Source organism: Pocillopora damicornis, chromosome 2 (assembly GCF_964200805.1).
Source record: "Pocillopora damicornis chromosome 2, jaPocDami1.2, whole genome shotgun sequence".
Classification (NCBI taxonomy): Eukaryota; Metazoa; Cnidaria; class Anthozoa; order Scleractinia; family Pocilloporidae; genus Pocillopora; species Pocillopora damicornis.
Window position 1 is genome coordinate 10,064,804 of NC_142671.1, and position 11,234 is coordinate 10,076,037.

At 40.5% G+C, this 11,234-nt stretch overlaps 1 protein-coding gene across 1 annotated transcript; it reads left to right on the plus strand.

Moving 5' to 3' along the window:
• The first annotated feature begins 8,461 nt into the window (after window positions 1-8,461).
• LOC113670813 (uncharacterized) lies at window positions 8,462-10,818 on the plus strand. Its single transcript, XM_027187006.2, has 2 exons — window positions 8,462-8,703; window positions 9,310-10,818. Exons 1-2 carry the CDS (start codon window positions 8,640-8,642, stop codon window positions 9,954-9,956), a joined length of 711 nt encoding a protein of 236 aa, XP_027042807.2. The 5' UTR covers window positions 8,462-8,639; the 3' UTR covers window positions 9,957-10,818.
• Window positions 10,819-11,234: the final 416 nt, after the last annotated feature.

An 11,234-nucleotide genomic window follows, 5' to 3' on the forward strand; every position in this document is an offset into this window, starting at 1 on the left:
TAGGGATAGAATTCTAACGAACTAGACTCAATCAAACTGTTTTATTCCACTCTCGTATTCGCTTATGTACAACGGGTGTGTAAAAAGCTACTCTGCAAAACTTGTAAGAAATCACTCTCTTATACGATATTCTCCACATTGTGATTGGTCGTTGGTAAGTACTGATTTAAAAGGTCATTCAAGGTTGCGTTGATCATGTAAACCGATCAATGTTCCAAAATCACTTAAGGCAGTGCTTTTAGCTTTTGACATAATGTTCATACTCATCATCTGACATGTGTCACGCACGAATCAAAGTCTCCAACAATTATACCTCTCTTTGTGGTATGCGAGTGTCCATTGTTCGGTGAATATTATTTCCAAAATGGTCCCACATTTCAACAATTGTTGTGTCAGAGTTTCCAGTTTCAGCCAATTCATAAGCAAGGCCTTGTAGTTCCTTCTGTCTACGGGTAGCATCCGCTCTTTTCCTGATGTAGATCTTAGGTTTAATGGGCTTTTTCCTTCTAAATGCAAAGTTCACCTCAAATAATACCATGTCGTGAGCACTTATCCCCGGAATTACTTTAACATTATTTTCGATTTCAACGTTATTTGCTAGTATGATGTCAAGGATATTAGCCTTTCTGGTGGGTTCTTTGGTTGGGTAAGCCAATGCTCAACCACGATTTCAAGTAGCTTAGAGTTGGAAGAATGGCTTCGAAGTTCTTCCATTTGAGATCCGGAGCGTTAAAGTCTCCCGCCACAATTACTTTTGTTTGAATTCAATCTATCACCCAGTTTGAATAAAGATAACTCAAGTTCTTGGAGGCTATCTATGCATATCTTTCGAGTTAGAACGATAGAAGGAGGCAAGGAATAACTATTTTGATTACTTATTTTGAATCTGGCATTGAGTCCAGATAATCTCGCAATTGGCATTTAGGTCGTCTCAATGAATATCTACGATCACAGGCGGCCCAAGCTCCAGCTGTGAGATGATCATCTTGCACAATAACAGTCATGGCGGAATTATAAGAGTTTGTATTGGAATATTTACGGCCGCCCTAAAGAAAAAAATAATACGTCAAATTCTCAAAAAAAATACCTCACCTTACTTCTACAGCGTAACGCTTGTTATCTGACCGCTTACTTTGATGAAAAGGACGCATTATAGCGAGTTGCCCATTTCGACGTTTTCAACGTTCATAAGAAAAGCCCAAGGCTGAACACTCCATTTCCGAACGCCTGATCCGAGAAGCGAAAAATCCAAGCTCAGAATGACCGGGCGACCACAAAGCCAACGCAGAATCCAAGCACATATACTGTAGTTTCATTTCAATTCACTAAAAACTCAATCTTCCCCGCGCAACCGACACTAAGCCGCAGTTTGCTTCAAAAATTTCCAGTTTAGAGGTTTCTAACAGCCCGCGGCCACATCAACCTTGACACACGACCGTTGAAAACCAGCTTGGTAACCCTACCTCCTTTTCAAACTGAGCTTCGCCGGGGACCATACCGTCAGTTACTGTCAATAAATTGTTTTAGAACCACGGGTCCCCTCAAAAGAAATCGATCAAGAGGCTATTGTTTCGATCGGCCAATCGAATACGCCTCCGGAAATGTTTACAAATTCAAAATAATTTACAGGCATAGTTACAAACCGCGCAGCTGATCTCGTAAATCTCGATAATTTCCTTTTAATTTCAAAAGAAAAAAATGTCGTCGGTAAAAAATAGTCTATTCCACGGTTGCAGCAAGGACGTAATCAATTCGAACTTGTATCTGAAATGGAAATCGTGGTAAGTGTTATTGCTGGATATCCATGCGGACGAAACGAAATAACAGTTGTCTTGTTGGCAAAATTAAACTAAGTATGTCCAGATAGAACTAAATTGAATACTGGAATAAATCCTTCCAAGGTTTTCCTCTAACTCCAAAAATAATCACAGATTTGTAAACATTTCCGGAGGCGAATTCGATTGGTCGATCGAAACAATAGCCTCTTGATCGATTTCTTTTGAGGGGACCCGTGGTTCTAAAACAATTTATTGACAGTAACTGACGGCATGGTCCCCGGCGAGGCTCAGTTCGAAAAGGAGGTAGGGTTACCAAGCTGGTTTCAACGGTCGTGTGTCAAGGTTGATGTGGCCGCGGGCTGTTAGAAACCTCTAATTTTTGGAAATTTTTGAAGCAAACTGCGGCTTAGTGTCGGTTGCGCGGGGAAGATTGAGTTTTTAGTGAATTGAAATGAAACTACAGTATATTTGCCTGGATTCTGCGTTGGATTTGTGGTCGCCCGGTCATTTTGAGCTTGGATTTTTCGCTTCTCGGATCAGGCGTTCGGAAATAGAGTGTTCAGCCTTGGGCTTTTCTTATCACAGGCGGCCCAAGCTCCAGCTGTGAGATGATCATCTTGCGCAATAACAGTCATAGCGGAATTATAAGAGTTTGTATGGGCATATTTACGACCGCGCTCAGGAATAAAAAAAATACGTCAAATTCTCAAAAAAATACCTCACCTTACTTCCACAGTGTATCATTTGTTATCTGACCGCTTACTTTGATGAAAAGAGCCCATTTTAGCGAGTTGTTCATTTCGAGGTTTTCAACGTTCATAAGAAAAGCCCAAGGCTGACGCGTATTCGATTGGCCGACCATTGCAATACACTACACAAACGGTGTAGCGTTGTGTCAAATGGCTCAGGGTAATGTCGAGTAGCACAGCGTACGCACAAACGGTGTAGCGTTGTGTGAAATGGCTCAGCGTAATGTCGAATGGTACAGCGTACATACAAACAGTGTAGTGTTGCGTGAAATGGCTCAGCGTAATGCCGAATGGTACAGCGTACACACAAATGGTGTAGCGTTGCATGAAACGGCATAGCGTAATGTAGAATGGTACCGGCAGCGTACACTCAAATGGTGTAGCATTACGAATAGCTTTGCTGAACATCAGACGCTCTAGCTGAACATTAAATTGCTTAGCATCACACGAAATATTTCGATGGTGTGGCGAATTGTCGAGCTTGCTCGTGGCGTGACGTGAATGCTATGTCGCCGAAACCACCAAAAATACAAACCGCAAATTGAACAGCGATATTCTGGGGGGCATGACGTCAACGAATGTGGAGACTGGCGCGAAACCATTACATAGTGTAGTCGCTGTGTGGAAGAGTATTCACTTCGCCTTGCCGTAAAGCAGAGCCAATTCGGTAAGTTTTTCCTCTTTTTTTCCCTGTCGACATTGTATTTAGTCGTTGTCGTTCATGATAGCGTTAGTTAAAATAGCAACGAGACTGGATTCTACCACAGTTTACCACAGTTTGCACGTGTTGGTGAGCCTGGATTTTTATAGTATTAAGTAGTGCTAAGACGTGCATCAAATGTCTATTGCCGAGCTCTCTTTTCTTTTCTGACTCACGCTTACTTTTCAATGAGAGTTCAACTTCAACGGCTCTTTGAACATTGGAGGAGTACGTGAGAAGTCGGATTTTGTATGTGCCTTAGACGCCATGGTAAGAAAACTGATATCCTTGATCTGTTTTGACATTCTTCAATCAAACATGTAGTGTTTGCCAAAGGAACTTTCTTTCCGAGTTGGTTTTGAGCACATGCATACCTTCCTTGATGAGGCAGGTCTGCCATAAAATTAGTAAGAAAATGTTCAGACATAAAAGAGGGTGGTAAAGGGAAAATGGGGGGGGGGGGGACGATGCTTTTACAATTCACGAAAAATAGAATCGGCTTCATAAGGGGTGTTGAAAATATATCTAAGACATGCTTTAAGTTGCTTCCCATCTTCGCCGGTGTCCTTCGGGAAAAATTCGTTCGCGCGCTAGTTTCACTAAAATCCTAGCAAACTATATGTCAGAAGAAAGCTTTATAACTGCAGATTACGATAAAAATATAATTTAAGGGACTTTCTGTAATGAAGTGTCAAGAGGCGGTAAGGCGTGAAACGATTGAAGGTTCCTCTATTGAATTCATCGGGTATCGGATGCTGCATCATGAGCAAAATGGCTGCACAGTCTCATTCACAAGCCATCAATCAACAAAAGTGTTTCAGGCTTTTTCGATATTCTGATAGGTTGTGTCGATATCGGCATCTTTAGTTGGAGTAGCTAAAAGTATGCGTACTCCTCCAATGTTCAAAGAGCCGTTGAAGTTGAACTCTCATTGAAAAGTAAGTCAGAGAAAGAAAAGAGAGCTCGACAATCGACATTTAATGCACGTCATAACACTACTTTTAAGTAGTGTTATGACGTATTAAAATACTAGAAACATATTCAGGCCCACCAAAGCGTGCAAACTGTGGTAAACTGGGAGGCCGGCAAACCGTGGTAGAATTCAGTCTCGTTGCTATTTTAATTGACGCTTTCATGAACGACAACGAATAAATGCAATATCGGCATGGTAAAAAAGCGGAGAAACTTACCGAATTGGCTCTGCTTTACGGCAAAGCGAAGAGAAGACTATTCAATACAGCGACTACGTCATGTGATAGTTTCGCGGCAGTCTTCACATTCGATGACGTCATGCCCCCAGCAGATCGCTGTTCCGTTTGCGGTTTGTATTTTTGTTGGTTTCGGCGAGATAGCCGCTCGGGAGTTACTACATCACGGGCGACGAGTGGGGGATGAAGAAAAGACCGAAATACGAGTGGCCAGCGGGGAAACAAATTTAGTACTTCATATAGAGACATATCAGTTATAGTTGCTGAAAACAATAGTGTTGTAAAGCCGAAATATCAACAGTATACTTCGCTAAATAAAATGTTAAGCAATTTTTCAAAAGTTTTGATGGCACATATATCTTTTACTGCTGTAATAAACAATAGAAGCATCGAAAAAGGCATCGGTGGCATCCGGAAAGGCACCAAGAAGAATTATATTTACGTTTTGTAACTTGCTGCGTGACGAAAAAAGAAAACCAAAACCGTGGTCTCCAAATGAATTCTCCCACCTTGCCCCAAAAAATTTTCAAATTTTCTACAACTTCACCTTTTCCTATTCGTAGGTCCGGCCAAGCCTTTATGGTCATTGGCTCCCGTATAGCCACTAACTATGGCTTATAAATACAGGTGTTTAGTGTTAAATTGTAAAACTCCCCGAAGAAGTCTACGACAGTTAAACGAAACGCGTCGGAGAATAAAGAAATTTTACAACTACCGTTCGTAAAATTTGGTGCGATAGCTGTGGACAGTTTTTCCATGCAGATTGTCTGGATGTGCCTTTCGCAGAGACGTGGGGGGACAGAGGCACCAACACAACATTTCACCAGCGTTCGCTTCGAAAATTAAGTTTTCATCCCGAGTTCATTTGTTAAATAAAATAGGAAAAAAAACAATTCGCACGGAAAACAGAATTATTTTAACGCCTGGATCTTCTGAAAAAAGGTCTCCTAAACGAGTGGCTCTGATTATAAATATTTAAGCATGGTAAACACATTAGCCTTAACTTGGCTGTTTCTCGAAGCTCAGTGTTTTCTTACATGCCTTTTTCACGCGAAATGAGGCGATTGAATATATATATAATAAACACTAAAAGAACTACAGCTGATGGAAATTTAAAATTTCTTATCTAAAGGCTGTGGAAACAAACTTATTAATGACTCTAAAAATATAGAAATCTAGAACGAAATTTTTTTAGAGTTGCTTAGCTTTTCATTTTTCCGGAATCGAAAGTCGAGATTGCAAAATTCAAGTGAAAAGCAAACTGATTGTGATTTACGCCTTAAACAAGTCAAGATACTTTTTTCCGTTATGCAACAAGTTACATATCGTAAATATCATTCTTCTTGATGCCTCTCCCAGTGTCACCGATGCCTTTCCCGATGCCTCCGTTGATTAATATAGCAATAAAAATATTGTTTCGGTCAAAGCGTTTAGAAAATTGCTAAACTTTTGAATTAGCGAAGTATAACTTGGTAACATTTTGGCTTTACAGTATGATTGTTTTTTGCAAGTTACAAAACGTAAATATAATTCTTCTTGGTGCCTTTCCGAATGCCACCGATGCTTTTCCCCATACCTCCATTGTTTAATACAGCAGTAAAAGATATATGTGACATCAACACTTTTGAAAAATTGCTTCACATTTTATTTAGCGAGGTATACTGTTAACATTTTGGCTTTACAACTCTATTGTTTTCTGCAACTACAACTGATATGTCTCCATATGAAGTATTAAATTTGTTTCCCCGCTGACCACTCGTATTTCGGTCATTTCCTCATCCCCCGCTCGTCGCCCGTGATGTAGTTAGCCTTGGCGGCCGTCATCACCAAAAATACGAGGATGTCAAATAGATCAGCAAATACAAAGATGGTTTAAGGATCAGCTGCAGGATAGCATAGCTAATAAAGGAATGGCATGGCTTTCACGTCACGCCACGACGATGCGCCACAACATCGAAATATTTCAAGTAATACTAAGCAATTTAATGTTCAGATAGAGCGTCTGATGTTCTGCAAAGCTATTCGACCTAACGCTACACTATTTGTGTCTACGCTGTACCATTATACATTACGCTGAGCCGTTTCACGCAACGCTACACCATTTGTGTGTACGCTGTACCATTCGACATTATGCTAAGCCATTTCACGCAACGCTACACTGTTTGTATGTACTCTGTACCATTCGACATTACGCTAAGCCATTTCACGCAACGCTACACTGTTTGTATTTACGCTGTACCATTCTACATTACGCTGAGCCATTTCACGCAACGCTACACCATATGCGTGTACGCCGTACCATTCTCCATTACGCTGAGCCATTTCACGCAGCGCTACACCATGTGTGTACGCTATACCATTCGACATTACGCTGAGCCATTTCACGCAACGCTACACCGTTTGTGCGTACGCTGTGCTACTCGACGTTACCTTGAGCCATTTGACGAGTGACGTTTGAGTACTGTATTGCAAATGAATGCTAAGCTCTTCGCAATTGAGCTAGTCCATTTCACAATCTCATGTTCCAACTCGACATGGGCAACTAGACCGTTTATCATTTGGCTAAACGATCCATGTTTAGGGTGTTCTGTTTCACGAAGGAAAACTAAACCGTCTATAATTTGGCCATGCCATTCCTTTATTAGCTATTCTATCCTGCAGCTGATCTTTAGACCAGCTTTGTATTTGCTGGTCTATTTGACATCCATGTATTTTTGGTGGTGACGGCCGCCCATGTGCGCACACCGCCTGCCTGTTAATAACATGTGCGTTTAGCAGGTATTCGAGATCAGTGGAGGCGCGTAATGAATGAGTTGCCAATACTCGGATCCTTGCGTTTGCGCAAAGGGTTCTGGAATAGCTACGAGGCGAACATTGTAACTCGCTACAAAGGAATGTATGGTGAAAGGTTCTATCAACGTCCAAAAAGCGATTTTTGCGAGAGATTATGGCTTTTTCGCCGCAGTTTTATTATACACAGATAAAGATATGTTAATACGAGGGAAGTGTAAGTTCTTGTTGGAATTATCACGAAATATGTCATAAAAAATACCGAAAACCCTCTCTCCTTGCGCAAGGTCTGTTGTGAAATCGTCATCGCCTAATGTCTCGAAATATTACAAAGTTAGCCAGGAATCGCTAGGAAATAACTTATTTAAGTCTTTTCAGTTGTATTTATATATGTACTGCCTCTTTTCATGTTTTTAAGGTATTTAATGAACAAATTACGACGTTTGAAAATATACCTCCTTTAAGGAGAGAAGTTGTTGTCTACGAAAATGGAAATTATTTTTACCGAGCTGTTGCTCTCTGAAAGGACGAAATAAGCGATGAAAACATGAGGAAATCCCTCGTTCAAGTGATAGTTTGTTTGAGAAAATCCAAAGGTCTCTGAGCTGCAACTTTTCTTCTCGAACTCCTCGAAGGATCTTGTCAGGAAAAGCAAGATCATGGGAATTCTGGCAGAAATTGTGGATATATTCGGTTGTGCCGGCATCGCTCCTTAAGGGACCAATTTGTATCAGTCATCGTCACAGAAGAAAGGGTTCAGTTTTGCGCCGAGAACTAACGCTGATTCGTTCGCATTCATCACAACAGAGAAGCAGTGTAGGTGATTCGGCACTCTAATGTACCGCAATATTTAAAAAAAGGTGCTAAAAATAAGTTTTGCGAGTTGATTGATCGGTTAGTTCTTTTTGTGTAATCTTCGGGAGTAGTGATTAGAAGAATATAGATTGTGTTCGAATACTTTTGTGTCTTCAGTGTCTCTAGGAATACTGGAAACAAGTGACAGGGCAACTACGAAAATTCCTCACAGTTCTTTGCATTTTTTTGATGATGATTTATGCGAGAATTTGATGTTTTGTGACAAGCAACTCCCAATTAATGTGAGTATGGACGGAAGTTATTCCTTGTAACAATAAAAACTTTATTAAAATGAAAATAAGCACATCGACACTGAAGTTCGCCTGTATACAGCTGTTTGCGAGCCAGCTTCATAAACATTTCAATAAAATTACAAAGGCCACAGATCGCTTTTTTTTCGATCGAAATACCGGCGTCACATGTCGATCGAATGACACGAGCTCTCTGAAATTGTCTCCTAGAATACGGTTACGAAGAATTTCCTGCTCTTGTTGTATACAACACTCTGTAGAGCCAGGCGTAATCCAACGTTTGTTTAAGATCATAAGTTCAGGGATCAATGAAGCTCGGTTTAGAGTCAATAATTTATTTTCTAGTCCTCCTGGCATATGTTCTTCAAGTGGGTAAGTGAACAGCTTTAATTTTAGCGTCTCCATGTTCTATATATTTTCTATGTGAAGAAGTAAGAGCCCGCTTAAATAAAAACACTTATGATCAAACTCAGCATGTGTGGAGAAGTTAATTTCCCGAAAAGCAGATAAACAACCTTTACAAAATATACTAACAAAAATAACCCGGAAAAATAAATACAAAGACACGACAAGACAAAGCACTTATTAAATGCTGCGAGAAATATAAGAAACACAAGTTACTCGCACAATCGGGGTTTAAACAGGACAAAAAAGAAAGCTCATTTTGCCAGGAGGGCATGACACACTGGGAAGTTGAAATTTTGACGTTCTTGATAACTTTCACACTTAGTTATCAGCATGTCGTCCATTTCAAAGGGCGACGACACAAGTGACATTTGATATCACTTACCTTTCCTAAAATTCTAAAATCAGCTTTGCTGTAAAAGAGCAAAAACCTTTCTTTATCACAACTTATGTAAAAATTTTCGCTTTCGTGTACAATCACCAGAAAGCAGACAACAAGAAGTACAGCCTCTCTCCTTCCTGTCTCCCAGAGTTTTACAGGAACTGATCTAAATAGAAATTTTTGTTCTGTAGCTCTTGCTATTCATTGCTTCAAGTGCACATCAGAAACGTCATGGTCGGAATGCGATCTTCGTGTGAATCAAAAAGCCAATCGAGACTGCCCAGCGGAAAAGATTCGATGTATAGCTGTGAAGGAAAGGAAGAATCCAAGAGAACGGGAGCAATACAGGAAAGACTGTGCTGGCCGTCTTGAAAATCCGTGTCATGAAAAACGTGTAGAGGATTGTAGGTCCACCTTATGTGATACTGACCTATGTAACTTTGCTCTCACCCCATCAGCCACCCTCATTGCTTCTGGCTTCCGCTGCTTCCGTTGTATAAGCCAGAAATCTTGGGAGGACTGCGTTGAAAAAGCTGAAGAGATCATCTGCGAAACAGGCTACAGAAAGTGCTACAAACTAGAGTTTAAGAGGGAAAACGGCGTCACTGAATACATAAAAGACTGCACTGTCCCTCTGGCCTGTGGAAACTCGTCAATCAATATGCCTCAAGCCGAACGTCGCAACATTCAGTGCTGTGGCCAACATCTTTGCAATGGGGCGAGTATCAAGAGCTCCCCTGTGGCAATATTTGGTCTTCTTCTCCTTGTCATCACGGTGGTATTCCTTTTTGATGTCCAAAACGATTTGTTAGTAATCAGGATCCCCTTAACCCTTTAACTCCCAGAAGTGATTTATTTGTAACTTCTCCCCACAATATACGTACATTATCCAGCCAACAGATAATGAGAACAGTCAGACTTATCAGAAAGAAGTTGTTATCTTGATCTAACACCAAACTCTCAGAACTTATTTTTAAGGGTATGTGTACCAGTTAGAGGGAAGAATTAACAATCAGATCTTGGGAGTTAAAGGGTTAAAGTCCTAGATAGAAGCAGTAGAGATGTAGATGTCATAATGTGAAATCAACTAAGCAGGAAGGGATAGACAGTTCCCTTCCACAGTATTGTGCCTCTCCCTAATATTTATGGCTACGAAGGCTTTGTCAAATGTGTAATTCTCAATATAAAGTTAACCAGTTTGCACTCCTGTGGTGCCTAAGAATAAAAACAGCTTCGGGAATTGTAAAGACGCTGCTGTAAGCTGACATTTGGTCAGCCCTCTCTTAGAGACCTCAAAAGTTTAGCACCGCTCAAGGTGTCAGCTTCCCAAGATTCCTTCCCAGTGATCGACTGAATGTTTCTCTTGTCCGCCTATACTTTCTTTAAAAAGCTAATATCGGAGTGGAAACAAATGTCAGCGTCAAAGAAGCTGCAATGAATCAATATCATTGCAGTCCCTCAGGTGTGGAGTTCGTTTCTTGATTGGATATTTCTCAAAAAGGAAACAAGTTTTATTATCAATTGTTTAATTTGAATAACAACAGTGTGTTACATGACAGTCACAATGTCTTTTGGGCGTGATGAACCGCGGTTTATTTTTTTTAATGAGGTTAATCGGCAGTAAGTTGTTCACGGGGCTTCTTAAACTAAGCTGCAGCTTGTAAAAGCAAAAAAAAAAGTTAGTAAAGGTCCATTTCTGAAATCTTCATGTCTTTGACGCATTTCAGGTAGTGCAAGTAATTTCTTATTTAAAATCTGGATTCAACAGCTGACAGCTCCCAACTCATCTTCTCAGCGTGTTGCTCTAAATTTACTAAAAACATTGTCTGTGCTCAGGCTCCATGACATGTTGGTTAGGGTGCACACTTTAAAACCAAGTATTGTTAATCATTTAATCTCAGGAATCTGATAAAAACAGATCAATTTAGCAATTCCACTTTGAAGAAATTAACTCGTTTTTATCATATGACCCATTTGGCTCCGCGTGCACTTTCATTGCAAAACATCATACAGAAAAATCCTCGTATAGAGGTACGTGCACGTTGGCGCAAGAAGGGCCGAAAAACGCCACTCAGCCCAACGTGCAGCCCCGCACGCTGTCTAAATTAGATCGGTC

What these genes read in the sequence shown, in the direction of transcription:
- LOC113670813 (XM_027187006.2), top strand. Translation starts at nt 8,640, where the DNA reads ATGAAGCTCGGTTTAGAGTCAATAATTTATTTTCTAGTCCTCCTGGCA. An exon ending in GGCATATGTTCTTCAAGTGG is followed by an intron (nt 8,704 to 9,309) that starts GTAAGTGAACAG and finishes TTTGTTCTGTAG; the next exon opens with CTCTTGCTATTCATTGCTTC.